Consider the following 25,401-nt stretch of genomic DNA (forward strand, 5'->3'; position numbering starts at 1 on the left):
CCAAGGATTCTCTATACACAAACAAAGGTGTTGTTTTTTTCTGATATGAAGTTAAAATCCTTTTTGACCCAGACACTGCAAAGTTCTTACCCTAAACAATTAAAAACCATGAACCTTATACGTTCTTCTGTACCAAAACAATGTTATTGTCTTGTCTGCTAACGTCAGCTAGAAAAATACCCTGACCTACAAGGAAAGGCCTTCTATGTAACAGGCCTTCATTACATCCTAATAAAATCTTATTAAGAATAAATCTATAAAACCAGGCAAATATGAAGAATCAGAAAAAATCTTTATAATCCCATCTATACTACAATGGGGTGTAAATTTATTTATTTATTTATTTATTTGTATTTACACCCCGCCCTCCCCACGAACAGGAATAAATGCAAAATAAAAGTGCAGACAAGCCATCAGGGTGTCTTTGGGGGAAGCTTGCCCACGGCGGCTGGGCTTCATCCCTGGGAACCCCGGGCAGACTCAGGAATTCCTTTGAAACCGATGGCTTTGCCTGAGTGGAGTTGAGAATTTCAGTGCAGAGTTCCAAGCAGAGGGAGCAGACAATGGTGTCATTCAGGTAATGCCTATAGCCGTGCATTCTCCTCACACTTTGAAATCTGCAGGGAGATATGCACAGCTTTAGGAGGGAGTCTTTTTGTTCAATCAGAAATGCCCACGGGTACCTTAAATACCTGAGAGGCCAAGTCATATGATTTAAAATATCCCACCAAGAGAAGGAGCTGCAAGAACCACAAAAAAAGTTCCTTTCCGCACTTGAATCTCATCCCTGGTTTTATCAGAGTTCAACTCAGGACACAATACCTTGCATTTATCCCTGGTTGTAACAGCATCCGTTTATCCCCGGACAAGGGTGGGGCAAAACCAGGTGACCTCAATGTAATGCGGAAACAAAAAATACCCCCAGATAATTACAGGGGTGAATGTGCAGGTAGTGTTGAATGTAAGTTCGGGGACAGGGTTGAACCAGGATTTAAGGTCTAGTGCAGAAAGGACCAAAAGCTGGTGTCCTTGAGGCAGGCGTCTAAGGTACTCTACGGAGAGGCAGGCTTATGGACAGATAAGCAAGAACTTCCAAGTGTTGCTGCCCAGAGACTCGGATGTGAATTGTGCAAGGTTTAAGTTGTCCTTCAGAGAGGTGTGTGTTTCAGTCCCTGCCTCTTCAGGAGAAAAGTGGAGCAGCATATAAACATGAAGCAGCCGTCTACTGAGTCGGACCCTTGGTCCATCCTGGTCAGTATTGCCTGCTCAGACTGGCAGCAGCATTCCAGGATCTCAGGCAGAGGTCTTTCACATCACCTGCTACCAGATCCTTTAACTGGAGATGCCAGGGATTGAATCTGGGGCCTTCTGTGTGCCAAGCAGAGGCTCTGCCACTGAGTCACGGCCAGTGTTCCCGGTAAGCTGAGTTAGTGTGAAATTGCCAAATTGCGTGCTCACAACTTTAATGCCAGCAGCTCACAAAGTAGAATTTTTGCTCACAAGACTCCATAGCTTAGAGGGAGCATTGGTCACGATGACCCCTCCTGAACCGTGGATGGTTTATTGGAGCTAAGAGCTAAGAGCTCCCTCCTCAGGAGCAGTGGGGGATTTGGGAGTTCTCAGCCATGACTCTATTGTTGCTCTAGAGTTAGCATGGACTTCTGGTCTGGCTGGGAAATAGACAAGGTCGTTCCTCAGTGCCCTCTGTTGAATTGGTCAGTCCTCAGCTCCCTGGGGGTCTCCCTGAGGGGGGGGAGTTCCAGTTTTGGGGCCACCCACCTGATTTCACTCTTGGGAGTTGCTTATTCCAAATACGCATATTTATACATGACTGAACCTCATTATGGTTTTTATGGAGTAGCCAATGGAAAAGAACAAGAAGTTTGGAAGGAGTTTCTCATTGATGCCAACCGTGCAAGAAAAATTCCACTTGGTTTAGGGTTACAGTTCCTGTTGTGTTCTAATTCCCTTGTATTAAATTAAATTAGAAGCCTTACCTCAACATTATTCATTACTTTCAAACATGTCTGTTTTTCTAATGCTTTGCATCTTTGGACAAAGTGCGTACGTTTCTCTCCAAACGTTTTGAGTTCTTTTCAATATTTTGTCAGGGTATTTGAGTTCTCCCAAGTGGATTACTATAAAACATACCTACCTCTGCCACAGAGTTTGTTCCTAAATAGAAATGTTCAAATGCCTCATTTTAAGTCTCTTGGTAGCGATACCACTGACGTTTGCCGTTCCTCGGTTCAGAGCCTTGGTAACTGTGATGTTTCTATTCAGTATGGCTAAATGAGTTCTTCCTTTCCCCCACTTCCTCCCCCCCCCCCGCCCTTTCCTAGCTGATGCTGTTATGGAGGGGGGGAGGGCCTGTCCCCAGCACCTGGAATTTAGCTTCAGCTGTGTCCCCAAAGCAGCGGGGAAATGTAGTTTCCCCAGGATTCCTGATGCCTGTACCAAGAATATCAGATGCCCTATGACAACTACATTTCCCAAGATTCCTGGTTCCTGGATGGCTACCAGAGCAGCATTTGTTCCAGATGCTTAAGAGAAGAGGGAGGAGGCCTGGAGGGGAAAGATAGCCCCTGACTGTAACATCTCAGATGCCCGGAGTCCTGGGACATGTTTTCCTATAAGACACCTGATGTCCATAGTGAAGATCCACTGCTGCAGGAGCAGCTACATTCCAGGACCCTGGGTGAAGGGAAGATGGAAGAGGGAGAAAAAGATCTCTTCTGTTGCCGCAGGAGTGTGGATCTCCCATGTGATTTATGCATCCCTTTATTATTTATTTATTTGATTAGGTTTATATCCCGCCCTATCCCAAAAATGGGCTCAGGGCGGCTCACAACAATTAGCCTCTAAGAAAATAATTTTGTTGTTCAGTTGCACAGTCAAGTCCGACTCTTCACGGCCCCATGGACCACATCACGCCAGGCCCTCCTGTCCTCCACCGTCCCTCGGAGTGTGCTCAGTCTCATCTCCGTTGCCTCGATAACGCTGTCTAACCATCTCATCCTCTGCCGTCCCCTTCTTCTTTGACCTTCAGTCTCTCCCAGCATCAGCATCTTCTCCAATGAGTGCTCCCTTCTCATTTGGTGGCTAAAGTATTTGGTAGTACCATATAATAATAATGATAATAATGATAATAGTACCATATAATAAAAACAAGGTGAAACAATCCTTGGCTATTGTTATTGTGGCAGCAGCACACAGTTATGAGATGCACCAAAGTGGGATGCAGCCCACGTCACATTTAGAACTTAACGATGAAAGTAGAGAATGAAATATCATTCATCAAGGGGTTTCCATTCATTTGCATGCTGAATTTTTTTCAGATACCAGAAGTCATTTTTAATTACTGCCTTGATGACTTGAAAGAATCTGTTTCTGAATTAATTTTGAGCTGCAATGAATCATGAGCAGGGAAGCCTAAAGACTCATAGATAACTGTATAACATTTGGCACAGTTGGATATTACAGCAGGAGAATCAATGTGTCAGTGAAGCTTATTTCCTGGTTCTCTGTGGAGTTTCTATCTGAGCCAGTCCTTCATCTTGTCTGGGATCTCCAGGTTCAAATCCCCGCTCAGACAGACTACTCTGGGACTGGAATGACCACCACCAGAGTGAAATGACAGTCCCTGGGAGTAGCAGAAGCATCCTGGGATTCCTCCCCTCCCTCCCTCCCCCCCCCCAGCCAGTCTGCCCCATTTTCAGCTTTCCCTCCTTCCCTCCCTCTGGCAGTTGTTCCCCAGGAAAACTGCATGCAGTGCTGGCTGTCCGCCTGAGCTGTGCCAAGCTGTGTGGCATGAGCCACTGGCCTGGACCCAGCTGCACAGTGGGGAACCTGCAAGGATTTGTGGAGGCACCCACTTTCCCCTCTATCCCCCTCCCCACACTATTCCTTCTTTTCCTCCTCCTGGCAGCTCCTATATCCTCACTTTTCCCCGCATCCTTCTCTCTTTCCCACCCACCCACCAACCTACCTTATATCTGCCCCCCGTCTTCATTTTTATTTGCTTCATCTATAACCCGCCTTTCTCCATAATGAGGATCCAAAGAAGCTTACATTATTCTGCTCACCTTTATTTTATCCTCATCCTCACAGCATCTCTGTGAGGTAGCGTCGGCTGAGAGTGTGTAACTGGCCCCCTCAATTTTGTTTTTTAGATTTCAAATTTAGAAAGATCTGTCTTGTCTCTTCATGGCCCTAATCTCCAGATTTAAGTATCCAGAGATGGGCCATGTTGAGAGTTAGAATGCCTATGTACATGTGATTATATACAACATATTTTCAAAGATACATTAATTGATTAAATGAGACTAATTTTGTCCCCAGTCAATATGCCATATGGCAGGGTGTCAAACTTAAGGCCTGCAAGCCCATGGCTTTAATCAGGCCCACGGCTCTTTTCTTCCCCCCTCCTCCCCCTCCCATCCTCATTCTTGGAGTTGAGGCTTGAGGCTGCCGAAGTTCCCAGCTCCCTCCTTCTGTCTTGTCTTTGCCTCTTCTGAGCTTGCAAAGTTACAAAGAAAATATGGAATGGATTTTTCCATTAAGGTCCCGGCACCCAAGTAGACTACTCTGGGATTGCTTCCACCAATAGAAACAATGCTCTGGGAATGGAATGAGAGCCTCCAGAGTAGAATGATGGTCCTTAGCAATAGAATCTGTGTTCTGGGACAGGAGTGACAGGGTGCAGAGTGGAATGACAGCCCCTGGTTGTAGCAGCAGCATTCTGGGAATGGAATTCCACTCTAGGGGCCCTCATTCCAATCCCAGGATGCTTCTGCTACTCCCAGGGACTGTCATTTCACTCTGGTGGTGGTCATTCCAGTCCCAGAGTAGTCTGTCTGGGCCCAGAGACCTTAATGGGAAATCCATTCCATATTTTCTTTGCAACTTTGTCTGTGCTGCAATGTATTTCAGTGGGGTGGAGGTCAAGAAGTTTCACTTTCTAGTGGTGGTATAGTTGAAGCTGTTGCTTGCTGGAGTTGTCTCTTAGCAAATACAGGGTTGATGTTTTAAGCCAGCTTGTCCCTGCTGAATGGACTTGAGAACGGGTGCCTGAGTGAGTACTTTAACCTGGGAACCCACAGCCAAAGGGGGACATTACACTGGAGAGCCACTGCCACTCTGAGTAGACCTGTGAGGGGGAGGGGAGAAGCTTGCAATGCCCAGCCATTTGATGTTCCTAGGCTCAGAGCCTTTAGTTTCTGCTGTGATCCTTGTGCTTTTTCTGGATTTTTTATTTTAAAAATTGCATTGCCAAACCCCAGTATTCCCCCACCTTTGTTGGTTATCAAAGACTGTTAAATAAATAAAATATTGCAGAAGTTTTAAGCATATTTGTATTTTAAGTAAAAAAAAATCTTTAATTGTGTTTGTATCTTTTATAAACTTTATATCTCTGCTACCTGGCATTAGATTTTATGACACACATGGCCTGGCCCCACAAAGTCCCATTTATGTCAGATCCACCCTTGTAACAAATGAGTTCGACACCCGTCTCATATGGTGTATGATAATGCAGTATTGAAGAGTTCAGTGTTTTCAGTGTTACAGTGTTTCGCTGGATATCTGATTATGCCGCACGTCCTTTTGTGATAATGAGCCTGTTTCTGTCCAAATAATATACTTCCTTTTGTTCACTACAAAAGTTGTTTTCTGTTGTCAACTTTTTATTTTTTCGGACAGTTCAGATATCAAAAACTAAGTTCTGTGTGCTAAGATTTGCAGTGCTCTTTCTCTCCTGGGAGCCAGCCCCATTGAATCAAATGCCTGTGAACAGACTGGCTTAAGATTGCTCCCTAAGGAATTAATACTTCTACAGTGCTATACAGTTGCAGTAAAATGAAGCGAGTAGAAGCAATAAAATAAGATGAGGCTTGATAAGAAAGAAAGAAGTCTTTCAGTTTTTCCCAGAATTTCCATTTTTTTCCTGGGGGGAAATGGAGGGGGAAATGTCGTCTCCCCTCATGGCTTTAAAATTTCCAGAAATGTTGCGACATCATCAATTTCATCCTAACACAGAGAAGTTGGCTGTAGGATTAAACCCCAAACATCCGTTATCACCTTCCATGTATACATAGCATTTGGCTTAAAGTAGCAAACTCTCATAACACCACGGAAATACCAAAGTGGTCTTCTATTCTTGATGATGAATGAGCTGCTTGTTCATTTCTTGTAACATCCCTGTTTGCATTTAAGTCCACAGGGGCCCAGGTGCAAGTCGCGGGGGATATGTTACCAAACTCCACGGAACGCGCCGTGACTATATCGGGTACTCCTGACGCCATTATTCAGTGTGTAAAGCAAATCTGCGTGGTTATGCTTGAGGTAGGATACCGTCCTGGGGCACTGGCAAGCTTTCTTAGAATGATTCACTGTGCCTGGGAACAGTTCACTCTCTCAACACAATAGTGCTGAGGCCTGCTAGTACAGTATTTAACTGTGGGCATGGTGTCCCTTTGACTGTGATTAAACTCAACAGCTCTCGGGGGCAGTGTTATATTTCTGTTCTTAGGTAAAGGTTCCCTTGCTCGAAAGCCAGTCGAATCCGACTCTAGGGTTGCGGTGCTCATCTCCGTTTCAAAGCTGAAGAGCCAGCGCTGTCCGAAGACGTTTCCGTGGTCATGTGGCCGGCATGACTAAACACAAAGGGGCACGGAACGCTGTTACCTTCCCACCGAAGCGGTACCTATTTATCTACTTGCAATTTCTTGCTTTCGAACTGCTAGGTTGGCAGGAGCTGGAACTAAAGACGGGAGCTCACTCCGTCATGTGGCACACTTGGGGTCTCAAACTGCTGAACTACCGACCTTCCACGGCCTGCAGTTCGGCGCCTTAACCACTTGAGCCACCGCAGCTCCTTCTGTTCTTAGTACTTATAGCCAACTCGGAATACAAGCCTATGTCCTTCTGCCATTGGCTGGATGCAGCAGACAATAGATCTGCATGCCACAGGGCAGACAGGAGTCCAGGAAGAGGACTGTACTGCGTAATAGGAACTGACCAACCCATGGAATGGGAAGTGGGTGGCTATAACTACGGTATTTTGGGGTACGTCCTGGCTCTCCCAATCTCATCAGATCTTGGAAGCTAAGCAGGGCCAGCCCTGGTCAGTACTTGGATGGGAGACCACCAGAGAAAGCCCAGGGTCACTATGTAGAGGCAGGCAATGGCAATCCACTTCCCCTGACCTGGACTAGCTCGATCTTGTGAGATGTTGGAATCTAAACACGGTCAGCCCCAGTTAGCACTTGGATGAGAGACCACCAAGGAAGTCCCAGGGTTGCTATGCAGAAGGAGGCAATAGCAAATCACTTCTGAACCTCTCTTGCCTTGGAAACCCTCTGGAGTCACCATAAGTGAATTGCAACTTCATGGGACTTCATGGCACCACATCCTGGCAGGGAGGACACCCCCAGGAGGTAACCCCTGGGAGTCGGTGTCTCAGTGACAAGGGTGCTCCATCATTGCTCTAAGCATTTAGTAAATACATTCGTAGCAGCAGAAACTTTCACCTTCTGAGACAGGATGCAGTGTAGGATGGATTTTGACCCAGTGAGGAGCATGGCTTGCTTCCATGGATGCTAGCAAGAGATTCAATGATGCTTTCCTTAAATCCAGAACCATGAGATACTATGTCCAAACTGAACGGCCAAATGGTTAGTGGGGTGATTTATTAAGGTGTTGTGTCACTTTTGTGATTTTCTTCATCATTTTCTGAAATCTCATTATTTAGGTTTCCTTCTTTTTACAAAAATAATGACTTTAGAGCCATTTCACACTTTTCTGAGGAGTGAGCTTTGCCCCACCCCTGCAGGCAGAGGACACTTTGGGTGAACTGAAGGAAATCTGTATACGAGTTGGTTCTGCTCGCGCCGAGTCTGTCCGTGGCGGATGAAGGGTAGACACAGGGGGCATCTTGGCCATGGGGCACAAATGTCGGCACTGGCAGTTTCACTGAAAGTGCTTTGTATGTGTGGGCGGTGGGCTGAAGACCGGGTTTTCTTCTTGTGCTCTGCTGTGGGCTGGTTGTAGGCACCGAGGTTATGTGTGAGCCGGCACTTAGTCATGGCAGCCGGAAAGTGCCACAATGAGTGTAGCATAAAAGTTGAAAATCCTACACCAGGGTCACCAGCACCTTCCCTTGTGCTCATCAAGTAGTGCTTTTAGAAAGTGGGTGGGGCTTTTGCCCAGGGCGCCTTCTGATTGGCAAGTGGTGATTTGATGGGCTGTGCAGATTTTTAAAGACGTTGCTTTGGCAGCAGCTGCCCCCACAGCACGAGGATCTTCACTGTGTGACTGAAGGTAAGCCACTGCAGCCATTTTGTGGCTGGCTCTGCCTCCTGTGGCAGCCATTTTGTGGCTGCACCCACTGCACTGTGTCAGATTCCCAGTGGTCCCCGCAGGATTGAAAGGTCCCCAACCTTTTTGATTCTGCAGGCACCATTGTGGATCTCTGAGCTATATACATGCACAAGCATGCACGCACGCACGCGCACACACAGATGCCGTGCACCAATGACAACCAGGGAAACGTTTTGTGTATAATGCAATAGATACTATATTGAGGTTTTATACAAAGTGTAAATTAATTTTTAAAGTGCTTAATTCATACATTTATAAAATATCACCTATTAATTCATACGTAAGAATCTCATATTATAAACAGATCACAGTACAGTAAGAGAATCACAATACATAAATGTATTAACAAAGCTTCCGGCTTGAGTCTTCGTTTCGCTCCTGAACTTCCTCAGAAGTAAATTCTCTTATGACTTCCTCAGAAGTAAATTCTCTTATGACTTCCTCAGAAGTAAATTCTCTTATGACTTCCTCAGAAGTAAATTCTCTTATGACTTCCTCAGAAGTAAATTCTCTTATGACTTCCTCAGAAGTAAATTCTCTTATGACTTCCTCAGAAGTAAATTCTCTTATGACTTCCTCAGAAGTAAATTCTCTTATGACTTCCTCAGAAGTAAATTCTCAAAGAGACGACACTCACTAAATGCAAAATGGTGAGTATGAGAATTTACTTCTGAGGAAGTCATAAGAGAATTTACTTCTGAGGAAGTTCAGGAGCGAAACGAAGACTCAAGCCGGAAGCTTTGTTAATACATTTATGTATTGTGATTCTCTTACTGTACTGTGATCTGTTTATAATATGAGATTCTTACGTATGAATTAATAGGTGATATTTTTATAAATGTATGAATTAAGCACTTTAAAAATTAATTTACACTTTGCATAAAACCTCAATATAGTATCTATTGCATTATATACAAAACATTTCCCTGGTTGTTTCTATAACTTTGATCATTTATCAACTGGGAGGTTTCTGATATATTACATGGACCAATGAGAGCCTAAGTAATGGCTGTTAGGAGAACAGGCCAAGTTTGGGGGGTAATATTGTGTGGCTATCGATGCCGTCCTTCGCAGCTGTAACAACTGTCTGTGCGTCTTGGCTCTTTTACCTTGCCTCACTTCTTCTTCTCTCTTTTCCCCCCCTCAGTCTCCACCCAAAGGTGCAACCATTCCTTACCGCCCCAAGCCGGCCTCTGCACCTATAATTTTTGCAGGTGGCCAGGTAAGAGCAGACACGATTTTGGCTTCAGCTGGAAACCACACTGTCCTGGCCCAACCTCAGCCAGCGCCTGTTAGTATTCTGCTCGTACTTCGTTTCTGCCTGGTATAGTACTGATTGGTTTGTTTTCTCCCCTTCTGGATTTACTGATGCTGTAGAGGCAATTCTCGTGGTGCTTATTCCAAATCCAACCTGAGCTGTTTCCCTCCCCCTGCCCGGTATCCCCTTCCACCATCTCGCCCTGGGCACATTCCTCCTCCTCTTGGAAGACAGCTAGAGAGCCAAGTCTGGAAAAAAGGTATTGCTTTTCAGTTGTGGGAGGGAAGATGGTAACTTCTCCTTGTCACATATGGGAGCCTGGTGTTCAGCCTGTGAAATATCACCAGTCCCACATATAAATCGTCCTCACCAAGAACTGAGCGTTAGTTGTGCATCACTATTTGCAGGCATGATTTATAACTTTAAGAAAAATAGATGTTTCTACCGTACCAACTCCATCTTGCCATGGCTTTCTCATTGCAACTAGTCTGTTAAGTCGGGTTGCCAGCCTCCAGGTGAGCTACAAACATGCAGGGAACACGGCAAAGTTAGACAACCATAAAGAAACACCATGATAGAACACAACACACTTCTACTAATATGTACTTGTATCTTTGCAACTTTCATCAGTCCTTTATCAGGAGCAAGATCGTCTACAGTGTTGGAATAGGTCTTTGTAGCTGTGGACTTTCCTATTAGTAGATACAATGTACTTTAGGTTTTTGTATGTGTATAAGATATACTAGAGTCTGTATTGCAAGTAAATCAATATATGAAGATACAAGTACATATTAGTAGAAGTGTGTTGTGTTCTATCACAGTGTTTCTTTATGGTAGCCTCCAGGTGAGGCCTGGCGTTCTCCTGGGATAACAGCTGATCTCTGAAACGTAGGGATCAGGTCCCCCAGAGGAAACGGCAGTGCCAGGGGGTGGACCGGACCCTCACATCCCTGCTGAGGTCCACCCCCTGACAGGGATTGCCCACAAATCTCCAGGCATTTGTCAAGCCAGAGTTGGCGACTCTACTGTCCAGAGTCTTCATACTCAAAATCCATTTGATAAATTGCTCCATAATTTTGCAGAGTTTCCTTTACTTTCTACAAGATCTTTTGACAAATAGGCATTTGGCCTTTCCCAGCCACTATTCACCAACACTGGTGCCTGCCGACTTCTGAGTGGGGATTCCTCCTTTGATTTTTCTTCCTTTCTCATGGCTGGTCTCTCTGGTGGTGGAAAGGCTGAATAGAAAATTGCCTTTATATTTACAGTAGTTTTGTTTTCTAGTTGTTAACATAACTAACACGAGATGATTTAAAAAAATACAATACCTGTCACTAAGAAAAAAAGGAAAAGTTTGTGCATTTGTATCACATTTTAGATGAAATTACACATTCTTGTGGGAATCTGTTATCAGATCGCTGGATGTGCGTTTAGACTTGGGGAATGCCGCTCAGGAGGGAGAGGATGCCTGAATCAGAGCTGCAGGCCTCGACCAGAAAGGGATCGACTTCCCCCCTCAAGTTATTTCCCCGAGTGTAACTGCTTCTCCGCTGCAGTGATCCCCAGCAGAGAAGGAAGACCAACACTGTCTCTGCCTGTCTTCCTTTCCTGCCAGAGCTAACTGCAGCCTGAGAGAGGCAATTTAGATCCAGTCATGGGTCTCCTATATAATATTTACTTTACGTGGCATCAAAGGGCCAAACTTAAGAGATGCTGTTTTTTTGAATAGCCCCATAGCAGTTGCAGTAACTCCCCCCCACACACACACATTTCAGTGCAGGAAAATGTTAGGCAGGCATGCCCCCCCCCCCCCATGGCAGCATTCCAAGCTGAATTAGAGTCTCCTTTATTTTTTTAACAGACATTCCCTGCACAACTGGTTTGGCCCTTAGTTACATCTAAATTACTTAATTTGAATAGTCTAGATTGAGGCCCAGGGCAGCCGGACTTCACCAGAGCTTAGAAGCTAAGCAGGGTTGACTCTGGTTAGTATTTGGATGAGGGACCATCTAGAGAAGACTGGAGTTGCTATGCAGAGGCAGGCAGTGGTGAACCACCTCTCTTGCCTTGAAGATGGAACAAGCTGCCATAGCGTGGACTGAGAAATCAGTTATGCTGCTGCAAGGCTAAAGCTTTCGACAGGGAAAGGCGGACACCTACCTACTTGCCAGACTTAAAGATGGACTGTGTCAGTATGTGCTGTCATGTAGGAATGGACAGTTGTTATGCTGCCATACCAAAGACGATGTTCAGGAAATTGCAGATAACAAAGAGGTGGAAGTCAAACAGTTGGAAGAATTGAACCACTACCTTGGAATACAAATGGAAAGGATTGAGAATGGGAGTTTTCTCCTGAACCAAAGACACAAGATTACGGACCTTGCAAAATCCCTGGGCCTAAAGGATGCCAAAGGACTTAGTACTCCTCTTGAACCTGCCTACCTCAGACTTGAAGAAGGGGTGTTGCTAGAGAGCAACCAACAATACAGAGAAGCAGCTGGCAGACTTCTTTATCTGAGCACAGTGACAAGACCTGATGTCTCTGCACCTGCTGAAATCCTGTGCAGAAAGACTGATTCACGAAATCATTATGATTGGAACACTGTAAAGAGACTGGCTAGATACCTCGTAAATACTGCCAACTTGAAACTAAAGATCTCAGCTTGTGACAGCCTGAGACTGCTTGGATGCATGGATGCTGGCTGGGGTGACCAGACTGACTGCAAGTCAACAAGTGGCTACTTGTTCTTCTGTGGAGACAGACAGGTTGACTGGAATCAGCCAAAAGCAACCAGTAGTGGCCAAATCAACAATCGAGGCTGAGTACATGTCCGCTGCAAATGCCTGCAGTGAACTTGAATGGATTATCTGTCTACTGAAGAACTCTGGTGCTGATGAACCTAAACCAATAACTTTGTTTGAGGGCATGCATAGCCCTATCCAAGAGTGAGAGCATCAAAGCAAGAAGCAAGCACATTGTGGACAGATGCAGCAACAAGGACTGACTGAGATCAAGTATTGTCCTTCTTGAAGAGATGGTGACTGACATATTAACCAAGCCACTTGCTAGGGGGGAGGTTGGAATGCCTGCGCAAGAAGCTGAACCTTCATGACTTCCGTTCATGAGCTTGAAGAAGGGGTGTTGGGATAGTTACACATTCACTTCCTGAAGTCATTAAAGAATTAACCTGCTTATGTATGCTAATTGTTAGTTAGCTTAGAACCTATGAGATGCTGAGCAGAAGTTCCCGCTCTAGAAAGGGACGTCTTATTCGTAATGAAGTGACCTTTTGCCTAGTCGTTGGTCCATTTGTAGTTGGGTGATGTTACCGGATATCTTGCACATAGGCATTTTGGAAGTTTCTTCCTACTCCCTTTGTTCTAAGATCAGACGCCATAAGACGATGTGAGAAGTAAGATCAGAGAAGAGTATCCATCTTGGAGTAACCAGTGACTAGAGTGAAGTAGCTAGATATATAGACTGTTTATTGTTTTTATCCTCTCATGTAACCCATCCTTGCAAAGGAACGGATCCCGCAGCGATCATATGTGGCTGGTTGTTACACAACAAGGTAATTTCCCAAGCTGGTCTTGGTATAGGACTAGAAAAGCAACATTTGGAAGGAGTGTCATATTTAACATATGACTTAAAAGCAGCCATTGTTTGCCAAGAAGAGTCCACTGGGTTGGCTGGTGTGTCTCTTTTCTTGGTGGCAGTAGCAAAGGACAAAGCAAGTACAGTATTTACTGAAATGTAAGACGCAGGGTTTCCCCCCCACACCAGCATGCCATCATAGAACGAGTGACCGAGAAATGGGTCACCTGACATTTGCATATGTTACAGTTATGTCCAATAATATTCTTCTGTGTGTACATCTTTTTTTAAGGGGGCCATCTTATACGGAGGATCATCGGCCTTTCGAGTCACTACATAGGGTTGCCAGCCTCCAGGTGGCACCTTGACCTCTCCCACTATTACAGTTGCTCTCAAGACAGCCGAGATCCATTCCCCTGGAGACACTGCCTGCTTTGGAGGGGGGTGGGCTCTATGGCGTTATATCCTGCCGAGGTCCCTCCCCTTCCCCGCCCTCCCCAGGCTCCGCCCCCAAAATCTCCAGGTATTTCCCAACCTAGAACTGGCAGCCTTATCAATATGGTACATCGTATGGAATTGCATATTTCTTTATGGATGGAGACCTTCCAATAGAAACGCTGAGACTCGCTAGATTAAAACAAATGGTGCCAGCACTCCGTGACTGGGATCCAGAAGAAGGTGCATTCAGATCTCTGCAACTGAGCGGACTTGAGAGCTTCTGTTCCGCTCAGCCAGCAGCTCTTTTCCTCACTGTCTGTATGGCAAACCATTTTTGAAGCCCAGGTGGCTTTCAAAAGCAGTTTGCGATGCAGCCTCCATGTTAAGGGGCGTCTGCTGTTACAAAATCCAGAATCCCCGTGGGCAGGCCTGCAAAACAGAGAATCCAAACTCTCTGGATTGGGGCATTCAAGTCTGAGTCTGCGTTGAGGATGTGATACCAGTGCTCTCTAAAATGGTGACAAAGCTCCACCCTTCCCCCAAAATGGCCGCAAAGGGACTTTAATCTCTCCCTCCCTCCCTCCCTCCCTCTCTGTCATTCACAGGCCTTTACCATTCAGGGGCAGTACGCGATCCCTCATCCAGATGTGAGTCCAATGCATGCAAATTACTTCCTATCTTCTGTTTTCTCTTCTATTTGTTCTGGGTGCCATGGACTTTCCGCGTATTTAGCTGTCTAAGGAAACATCCAGGGATGGCTCTCCCGAGTGGTGTATCGTGTAGCCGAATGCAAGCGTTACTGATAACTTTTATCTTAAGACCAGCTTGGAAAGCCAGAGTGGCCCAGATACAAATTCCCTTTTTTGTTTTCTTTCTCTTATGCATGTTATGTATTTGAATTTTTAATATATATTATGATGCAGAACGGTAGTTAAAAATGCCTTAACAGTAGCCATTTACATGTAATAACTGTTGAAATGTCATTGTGAACCTATTTCTTTTGATAGATTAGAATTAGAATGAATGATTTTTTAAGACTTTATATATATTTTTTGTTTAATTTTAATTAATCCAGTTTTGAAAACGTGTTAAGATGGTTTTTTCTCTCTCTCTACTCTGAAATAATTCCATTTGATTGGTTAGTTCTAATTTCCCATCCTGCCCCCTGCAGTTGACCAAGCTTCACCAGTTGGCTATGCAGCATCCCCCCTTTACTCCCCTTGGGCAGACCACCCCTGGTTTCCCCGGTACGTACCCGTGACTCCCTGGGGATGTCCTTCTTCTTAACGCCTCTCTGTTCCCTATGGTCATTGCAACATTTGGGTCGCCAAATGATGTGAATGACCATCTGCTCCTTTTGCGTTTCATATATTAATCTTCCTTCTTTGTCGTTGTTGTCCCCCGTCCCCCCTTGTGGCTCCCTTTGTAAGATTGCCTTTGTCATTACTAAAAAGTGTTGGCTTTGTTCTGGTTTTCTTGTGCTTCACCCTTTATTTTACCACCAATTTTAGAACTGGGGTTGTTGTGCTGTGTTGTTGTTTTTCCCCCTCCAGGCATCAGACATTACTTTGCACGACAGAGGACGTACCGTGTGCCTGCAGTCGCTGGGCTGTCGAAGTTGTATGTTTTGGGGAAAGTCCCATATCAGTGTAGCCTATCAGAGAACGGTGACATTCAGTTATGGGAAACAGTGTTTTATTTTTGTCCTGTCTTGAATTCTTATTGAATTTCTATAACCTTTCATTCACTGGAATGCCTTCTTTCCTCTGAATGACGGAGCAAACTTTTCAAACTGTAGAAACTTTCCACAGTGTTGTTTTATATCCATATAGATATAGATATATATAATTACAAAGCGTATTTGCAGTGTGCCTTAGTTGGCCACTCAGAGAAGTTTGGTTCAGAGCAATGACACAGCTGGTGATTTCCAGAAGACGAGCTCCACACACTGGTACATACTCTGTTTGGCAAGTAATAATATTTTTATCACATACATCAAAATAGTTAGTTGTTTACCATCTGGAGTACACAGTGCTCAGGAAATCTGCTAGCAGGAGGCTTACAGACTGTGAAAGAGAACAGATTCTAATTTTAATCAGTTCAAGTATTAGTTGTGCCGAAAATCCTTCAATTTTTAAAGTACTTGTACTCAAAAAATTAACAAGAGCGTAGTATCACTCACTGGCCTCACTATATGGTGTATTTGATAAAAATGTCTCCGAGAAGCATTGCGTTCTCACTCACTCCTTTTCATTAACATGCTGCTCCTTGGTCTGTTCCTTGTACTGTTGTGGAATGTGTGGATCTGTAATTTTGAACGTTAACACACTAATTGCATTTTTTTTCCTGTGCACTTCCTTTTATCCATCCAAATTTAGTCTAGCATATTGCAACCTAATGGTTATTTCGTACTTTCCCCTTGAAAGCACCCCTCTTCCCAGTGATCCTGCCAAGTGACTAATCCCCTATATAACTTCATAGTTTGCCTAGTTTCCCTCACCCATATTTTTATATTTTATCAGTTTCTACAAGTCCTTTTGGTGACCTTAGATTTCTATTTTTATTTTCCGGTGGACCAAATTTGAGCCGCGTGTTTACTTTTGACTGCAAATTGTCAGATTTCAGATTTTTAAGGCTAAGTGAAAGTGCCCATTCTCTATTTACTTTTCAGTAGCATCACAGACACTCTTCTGTTCTATTGGTGGATTTAAGGTCTTTTTTTTTAAGTTCCAATTAGTACCTAGCGCCAGGGCTCTAGTCGGGGGGGAGCTCTCAGGTACGGAGCTCCGGAAGAGAACCTCTTGGGGGCGGGGCGGTCACGTGGTGAAGCCCCGCCCCCTTCTTTACCCCGCCCTCTGCTTCGATCCTCATTCCGTTTGGGAATGAGGATGAAGCAGGAGGGTAAGTAGCCGGGCCTTCTGACACACTTCCGGTGATGTCAGGGGGTGTGGCCTTCTGTCACTTCCGGTGATGTCAGGGGGCGTGGCATATGCAAATAAGTTATGCTAATGAGTTATGCTAATGAGCTCCGAGAGCTCTTTTTTTAAGTTAAGACTAGTACCTAGCGCTAATACCTGTGTCTCTAGCTTTCTCTTCTGTTGAGCTAGCTGTTCAGTATTTTTTTCTTTGCTCCACTTTTTTGTTTTAGTTTTCTTCTGAATGCTACATGGCTTTTCCCCCTCATATTTGAAAACGACTGTCCTAACGTTTCTTTCTCTTTTGTCCTTCCAATCTAGGATTGGATGCCAGTACTCCAACCAGTTCTCATGAGCTCACCATTCCAAATGATGTAAGCGCACTTAAAAGTTCTCTTATTACAACGTCTCTGCCATTCAAGGAAATGCAAAATCTCAGCTCCACTTAGATATATAGTAATGCCGTTAAACTTGATCTAGCAGAGTGAGGGGGGGGGGAACCAACTGAAAAGTCACCTCAGCTTTGAACTCAGAGCAGTTGTCCTAATCTACTGAGCCACACCCCCTTACTTCATTCATAGACCACCTTTCTTACTGAGACTCAATGCATATGACACAATTAAAAACGATGCCATACATACATACAGCCAACAATGCCATAGAGCTGGATTGCAAAACCAGAGCACAACCCACTAAAATAGTATAGCAGAAACAACAGTGCCACAACCCTGGATTACGAAATCAGAGGAATAGAGCAACAGTTAATCACTGCAAAGCTATCTAAAATTTCACAGACCTTAACTGTGACCCTGTTCCCTTTATAAAAAGCCCCCCTGAACAGTTCTGTATTATACAGAATGATAAAAATGGGGGGGGGGGGAGCTTCCTTACCTCATTGGGCAGGTTATTTCACTGGGCAGGATCCACAACCAAGAAAGCTTGACCGATTTCACACAAGAGCTGCGCCATGGTCGCGTGTCCCTTTCCCCCGCTTCTATTGGTCAATTTCCCACTTGAAACCGCGCGGCCATGTTTTGACCTGCAGCTTCGCCCGATTTCCCCCGCGGTTTCATGATCCTCAAAAAACAGGATCACGAAACTGCAGGGAAAATCGGGCGAAGCCATGGGTCAAAACGTGGCCACACGGCTTCGAGTGGGAAATTGACCAATAGACCTGTGGATTGGTCCTTATGTAGGAGCAGATGTTGAGCTGACCCCTTTGCAGCCTGGTGTTTTCAGGAGGCCTTACTCAAATGAACAAAGCTGTCTCCATGGGACATATCGAGAGAGGCAGTCCTGTAGATAAATGGGTTGTGGGCCATGACAGGGAAGGGCTGAGACAGATTGAGGGATCAGTGGCAGAATACCTGCTTGGCATGCAGAAGGTCCCAGCTCCAGTTGAAAGGACCTGGTAGCAGATGGATGTGGAAGACCACAGCCTGAGAACCTGGAGAGCCAGTCTGAGTAGACGATACTGACCTCGGTGAACCGGTGGTCTCATTCGGTATAAGGCCGCTTCATGCATTCAAGGGTTTTGTAGGTGGTGACTGGTACCTTCAGTTGAAACCAGAAGCGAATCGGTAACCAGTAGAGTGGCTGCAAAATGGGAGTAATCTGCATACTCCACGTGACTCCTGACCATAATCTGCCGGATGCGAGGGACTGAACCTGGAATTTTCTGCATGCAGAGCAGATGCTCTGCCATAGAGCCACTATAGAAGGTGCTGCATACAGGGTATCCCCTAGCTGGATAAAGAACCCACATGCAAAAAGGTGCTTTATGGGCAGTTTCCACTTCGCCCCCTGCCCAACTGCTTGGGCTGTGCATGTGAAGTCCCATCAGAAAGTTAGCAGTGGTGCAATTCAGACATGGAAATCTGGGATCTGGATTTAGTTTCACCTGCTACCCTCCCTCTTTCCCGACCTGTGGATTGGCATGATAAGTGGGCTCTGCAAAGCCACCTTGGCAGCCGTACAGTTGGACTGAGATGGTTACATTTGTACGTGTCCACTAAACTTATCTTCAGCTTTTCGTTATAACTTGTAAAGTGTGTGTATGACAAACCCAAGTTTGCAAATGTGGCTGTCACACAGACATGCTCAGAAAACCAAGACTGGCTGTGGACTGAGGGAGAACTGCAGATACACCAGTCGGCTAGGTAGTCTCCATTCTTTCAAACGGTTTGGAATCAGAACTCAGTGGCCAGTGAAGACTAAACGTGTCATTCCTGGAAGCATAATGCAAACAGTCTGATAATTCCCACAGGCTATAAGAGGGAACACATGACGCATCATGGAATTCTTGGGGGGATGTGGATTCCTGAAATGTCAGGCTTCCAGCACAACGTGACAAATGCATGTGGTGTCCCTTTGGATGGACAAGTATATCGAGTGGAAACAGAAATCTCCCCATGACGATTGTATGATCTAGACCAGGAGCCCCCGGTGTGGTGCCTGGGGGTGCCGTGGCATCCACCAACACCTTTCCTGGTATCTGTCAAGCAGGGTTCCCTCTAAGCTGAGTTAGTGTGCGCTAGCTCACAGCTTCTTAGCCTCTGGCTCACACATTTTTGTCTTTGCTCAGGAAGGAGGGCTCCAGAGCCAACTAATTTATGCAGTAGCCAAATTGCTCGCTCACAACTTGAATACTAGGAGGTCCCAAAGTGGAATTTTTGCTCACAGGACTCCACAGCTTAGAGGGAACATTGCTGTCAAGTGTCTTTTGAAAGTTGGCGAGGACTGGTGGGCCTTCTGCCCAGCAGGGCTTCTGGTGGGCCAACGGAGATTTGATTGGCTGTACAGATCTTTTAAAATGTTGCTTTGGCGCCCTGACCTGGATAGCCGAGGCAAGCCCGATCTCAGAAGCTAAGCGGGGTCGACTCTGGCAAGGACTTGGATGGGAGACCTCCTTGGAGTACCAGCAGTCGGGAGGGGGGGGCAGGCTTTATTCAGCCACCTCTCTGAATATCCTCCAGGCCCCCATTAGGGGTCAGTCACCAGAGGTCGCCATGACTTTCAGGTGCATGCACACACATGCACATAGGGGGAAAAAACAAAAAAATACCCCCCCCATGTCTCTTTGGCGGCAGCTGCCATTGCAGCACAAGGATCTTCACTGTGACTGGGGGGAAGCTGTAGCAGCCATTTTATGATTGGCTGTCCCTCCTGCGACAGCCGTTTTGTGGCTATGCCTACCACACTGTATCAGAATTCCAAAAGGCTTGAAAGGGTTTGGGACCCCTGCTCTGGATCAGACTTTGGCCAGCCATCTTGTCCAGTGGTGCTTGAATGACATCCGCATTGAGATGAGCCATCTGACTGGCGTTAGATCGTTTCTGCCCGATTTGGTCTTTTTGCCCTCAACTCTCTCTCTCTCTCTCTCTCTCTCTCTCTCTCTCTCTCTCTCTCTCTCTCTCTCTCTCCGTTCCACTCTAGTTAATAGGGTGCATTATTGGCAGACAAGGCAGCAAGATAAACGAAATCAGGCAGATGTCAGGAGCTCAGATCAAGATTGCAAATGCCACAGAAGGCTCGGCGGAACGGCAAGTAACAATCACGGGATCACCTGCAAACATCAGCCTAGCACAGTACCTCATTAACGCAAGGTAGGTTTTGTTTTCTAAGTGCCGCTCTTCTCGAATGCATCTCTTGGGGTGGGAAGTACCTGCCCAGGTTGACTCCTGTGCCACCACGGCCATTCCGACCAGTTGCTCTCATGGAAAACGACAGAGGAACCTGCGGCCACAAAGCGGAAGCCCCCAGGCCTGCCTGTCTCACCCACGAGGCAAAAGCGATCCCAAGAGGCTTGGAAGACAAACACGCGTTGCAGAAGGAATGGTTTACTACGCCGGTCCCCCTGCTGGGGAGCCAAACGGGTGTTGTCATGAAACAGAGAGCAAAGCTGATTGGATCTGGCTAGCTGGAAATTGCTTCTGCAATATGATTACAAGGAGATATTTGATGATGTTGAGGGAGGGAGGATCTGGATGTGTCTGATGTGGATGTGTCTGATGCCCAGTCCTCGTATCCTCGTAACGTTGATTTCTGGGGTACATGACAGTGCTCCAGCCTCCATTTCGCTTCTCTTTTTAGCAAAATGCTGCCTTTAGTCTCCAGCTAGTGCTGGAGGGGGGGGGGGGGGGAGGTCAGAGAAAGCACGCCGGATATTAGGCTGTCCAGACCTACTTCCAAATGGTGGCCATCCAACGTTCTAGGTTTCCCCCATACCCTCTTCCCACATCAAGAAGCCCTCTCGATAAGATACCATTGGTAAAACAGAGTCGACCCCTCGATAGATTCCACCTGTTTCAATACTGCCTGAGATTGTTGAGCACCGAGATGGGACCAACTCTGCACTCTTGTGCAAGGCCCAGTAGGTGAGCCTCCGGATGTGAGTGCACAACCTCCCAGGATTCCTTGCAAGATGTCCTTTTCACTCACCCTTCACTGTGGACAGCTGTGGCAGTCTCAGGGCCAGCAGTGCAGAAGGGGGCCCTAGACATCTTCTCCTGGTTCGTGTGCGGCAGACTGTTTGGGTAGTCAGATATCTTGGGCCAGCTTTGCCCGCCCTGTCCATAGAAAACTGTGGGCAACTGACAGACAACAGGCGTGGCCTGAATATGGCAAAGAAAGTATGATCCCCTATGCCAGGGGTCCCTAACATGGTGCCTGTGGGTGCAGTGGCACCCACCGACACCTTTTCTGACACCTGCCGAGTGTTTTCAGGAAATGGGTGGGCCCAGGCAGGGCTTTTGCCCAGCAAGGCTTCTGATTGGCTATTGGAGATTTGATTGACTTTGTGGGTTTTTTTAAATGTTGCTTTGGCAGCAGCTTCCACCACAGCACAGGGATCTACACTGTGTGGCTAAAGTTAAGCTGTGGCAGTCATTTTGTGGCTGGCCCACCTCCTGTGGCAGCCATTTTGTGACAGCCATTTTTTTGCTGCACCCACCAAACCATGTCAGAATTTCAAATGTGCCCACAGGCTTAAAAGGGTTGGGAACCCCTGCCCTATGGGCTTTGCATTCCTTGAGGGAGGGAAAAAATACAGGGGTGAAACAGATGTCGGTGTAACTCAGTTTCCAGTTTTAAAGTGGTAATTGAACAGTTGTAATTGGCCTTCTTGATAGTGAATGTAAATCAGTTCCTTGTTTTTCAAAAGAGCCACAGGAAACAATTGTGCCTGTGATGAGATAAAAACATGTTCCCTCCTTTAACCCTTAAGGATATGTTCTTCCCTTGGTGTTCAGGGATTCCCCACACATCAAGAGAAGAATAGACCTCTCCACTTTTAGTTGCACAAAATGCATGACTCCGGATCGCAGAAGAAAACACTTTAAGATTCTTCTGGACACACTAGACACAGACAAAGAAATAAAGCACTTTTTAATGGGATTGCGGTTTGCTGCTGATCAGATAAGTCTTACTTTAGTGAACAGACCTGGATGTGATTCACTGTCAGGTTCAATAGAGCAGTTGCAGTCCATAATGATTCATAAGAATAGGTTGCTTTATTACAAGTCACTATTGAGACACTTTCATGGTCATTGTCAGGAATGAAACTTAAAGCCAAGCGTCTACAGATACAGGCAGTTCAAACAGTAAAGGTAAGCCAATGAATACAGTTTGCGCTCAGTAGGAATTCGAGCGGGAGAAACCCAAGGCGGGAGATAGCTGTCAGCCGTTTGGTTCACACCGGCTAGATTGGGAACGGCCACAGCAACAGTTCTCACATTCTTATCAACTACAAAGGCAGCATAACATTCCAAAGTCAAAACAAACGGCAAAGCGCTTGGAAGATGAGAACTGCGAAATGCAGGCTAGTCCCCCCCCCCCATCATATAGCAGGCAGGTTACACAGAGCATACCCAGAATACAAATGGCAGTTTACTGATGTCCTGCCCCCCAAAAAAAACTTCTCCCAGACTACCCGGGAGATTCTCTCGGTTTCCCCAGAAACTCCTCATGGAATGCACGAATAAGGTCAGGGGCCCGAATATCCCCTACTTCCACCCATACCCGGTGCTGGGGACCAAAGTCTTTCCACTCCACCAGATAAAAGAGTTTATTGCGTTTCACTTTTGAGTCCAAAATGTGGGACACTTCAAAGTGCAGTTCACCATCCACCAGAAGGGGGGGAGGCATCACAACGTCAGGGCGCCAAACAATAGGACCAGGGTCTTTTTTTAATAAGCTGAAGTGGAAAACAGAGTGTATCTGTCGCAATGTTTTTGGTAATTCCAATTCGACAGACACGTTCTTTTTACGCAACATTTTAAATGGTCCAATATACTTCCAGCCCAATTTCCTGCTAGGCTGCAAACACTTCATGTTCTTAGTTGATACATACACCGAGTCTCCAGGCTGAATATCCCAACCCTTTTCTTGTCAGCCTGTTTCTTATACGCCTCTTTGGCCGCATCCAAAGTTTTGCACAAGATCGGCCAAGATTCCTGCAGGGTCTTGCACCAGTCCCCAGCCAAGCCCGCCTTTGGACTATCGGGAGGCTTAGCCAGAAACGGTAAAGGGGGACTCTTGTAGCCATACACTGCCATGAAAGGCGAGACCCCGTGGAAGAATGACAGGCGTTGTTATAACAAAATTCAGCCAATGGAAGTGGATCGACCCAATCATTCTGTTGAAAGTTAGTAAAACAACGGCGGTACTGTTCCAAGGTTTGGTTCACTTGTTCAGATTGGCCGTCAGTCTCTGGATGATACGCGCTACTGAGGCCCCTCTCAATCCCCATCAACCGCATTAATTCCTCCCAGAACTTAGAAACGAATTGAGAGCCACGGTCGGAGACGATTTTGCTCGGTAAAGTGTGGAGTCTGAAAATGTGCTGGATGAACACTTTGGCCAGGATCTTAGCTGTGGGCAACCCCCCAAATGGGACAAAATGTCCCTGTTTAGAAAACAAGTCCACCACTACCCAAATTACAGACATGTTTCGACTAGGGGGCAAGTCAGTTATAAAATTCATCGAGATAACTTCCCATGGCTGTCTAGGAGTGGGCAAAGGTTGTAAGAGTCCTGGCAGCTTACCAGGCCGAGGTTTGCACATGATACACATTTGGCATGAGTGCACAAAAAGTGACAAGTCCTTTCTCATGCCCAGCCACCAAAACTGGCATTGGAGTAAATGCAAAGATTTTACAAACCCAAAATGGCCAACTGTCTTAGTCCTGTGCACCGTGGCCATGATTTCTCCCCACAGTACTTTCAGAACAAACAGTTGATGGCTGCGATACCAACAGCCATCATTGTGTTGTTCTACCGCCTCCTCATTTTCAAGCTCTTGTTGGTCAGAGTCATTGAAGGCGGAAATGAATTTGCTCACCCAAGGGGAGACATCATCGGGAGGAAAGGAGGCATGGCTTTGACTGCGCATAGTGACCGCTCCTCCCAGCTGGGAGGGCGTGAACATTGAGTGCAGTACCTCCTCCCTCTGGCTGTCATGTTGCGAGAGGCGGGAAAATGCATCAGCCAACGGATTTGATTTCCCTGGGAAATGGTGGAGGGTGAATTGGAACTTAGAGAAAAAATCAGCCCACCGCAGTTGTTTAGCGTTCAGGTTTCTGGGCGTCCGGAGCACCTCTAAGTTTTTATGGCCCGTCCACACTTCAAATGGGACCCTCGCCCCCTCCAACCAATGGCACCACGAAGACAAGGCTAACCAGATGGCGCCAGCTTCCTTGTCCCACACAGACCAGTTGCGCTCAGTGTCATTAAACTTGCGGGACACATATGCCAGGGAGTGGAGGTGTCCATCCTCCCCCTCTTGGAGGATGCCCCCCCCCATAGCGACATCTGACTCGTCCACCTGGACCACAAACTTCTTATTTTTATTGGGATGGGCCAGCACAGGCTCGGAAGTGAAAAGAGCCTTGAGCCGGTCGAATGCCTTCTGGCATTCCGCTGTCCACACCAGTTTAGCCCCCGGTTTCCCCTTAGTCTTTAACAAATCTGTGAGTGGTAAGCTCACTTGGGCAAAGTTGGGGAGAAAATTGCGGTAAAAATTCGCGAAACCGAGGAAGGACTAGAGTTGCCTGTGTGTGCGGGAAGCTTTCCACCCCCAAACATCTTTCACTTTCCCCGGGTCCATCTCCAGCCCCTTCTGTGAAATGCGGTACCCAAAAAAATCGATCTGTGTCTGGTGAAGCTCACATTTGGATAACTTTGCAAAGAGTTTGTGCTTGTGCACCAGTTTCACATGGGAGGGCTTGCCTGGGGAGTAAAGCAAGATATCATCTAGATAAACCAGCGCCCCTTTAAACAAATGTTTGTGTAAAACCTCATTAATCAAGTTCATAAAAACTCCGGGCGCCCCCTGGAGCCCAAATGGCATGACTTTATACTTGAACTGTCCTAGGGGGGTTTTGAATGCCGTCTTGTATTCATCCCCCTCTTTAATGTGCACTCGGAAGTACGCGTCTCTGAGGTCCAATTTTGAAAAAAAATTCCCCTTAGCTGCCTCGGCTAAGAGATCCTTTATTAATGGCATCGGGTAGGCATTAGTCGAAGAAACAGCATTTATGCCCCGGTAATCCGTGCATAGCCGCAACCCCCCATCCTTTTTCTTCCGAAAACACTGGGGCTGCAAATGGCGAGGATGCTGGGCGGATAAACCCTCTCGGCAAGGTCTTATCAATGAAATCGCGCAGTTCTTCCTTCTCACTAGGGCTCATTGAATACAATTTTCCTTTAGGCAGTTTATGCCCCGGCAGCAGTTTAATGCTACAGTCAGAATGCCGGTGAGGGGGTAAGTCGTCAGCTTCTTTCTCCTCGAATACCTGTGCCAAATCCCAATACTTTGG

The 25,401-nt window shown here is 46.2% G+C and overlaps 1 protein-coding gene across 2 annotated transcripts in view; it reads left to right on the plus strand.

The window, feature by feature from the left end:
- Positions 1–25,401, plus strand: part of LOC107118447 (poly(rC)-binding protein 3-like) — a 356,111-nt gene that overhangs the window by 314,380 nt on the left and 16,330 nt on the right. For both annotated transcript variants that reach the window (XM_015420802.1, XM_015420794.1), the window contains exons 9-14: positions 6,214–6,342; positions 9,527–9,670; positions 14,276–14,317; positions 14,842–14,917; positions 16,907–16,959; positions 20,021–20,190. In XM_015420802.1, coding sequence (XP_015276288.1) covers positions 6,214–6,342; positions 9,527–9,670; positions 14,276–14,317; positions 14,842–14,917; positions 16,907–16,959; positions 20,021–20,190 — 614 coding nt within the window. The remainder of the gene's footprint in view (positions 1–6,213; positions 6,343–9,526; positions 9,671–14,275; positions 14,318–14,841; positions 14,918–16,906; positions 16,960–20,020; positions 20,191–25,401) is intronic.

The sequence above is a fragment of the Gekko japonicus genome, unplaced genomic scaffold (assembly GCF_001447785.1).
Source record: "Gekko japonicus isolate JY-2015 unplaced genomic scaffold, Gekko_japonicus_V1.1 scaffold438, whole genome shotgun sequence".
In the NCBI taxonomy this organism is placed as follows: Eukaryota; Metazoa; Chordata; class Lepidosauria; order Squamata; family Gekkonidae; genus Gekko; species Gekko japonicus.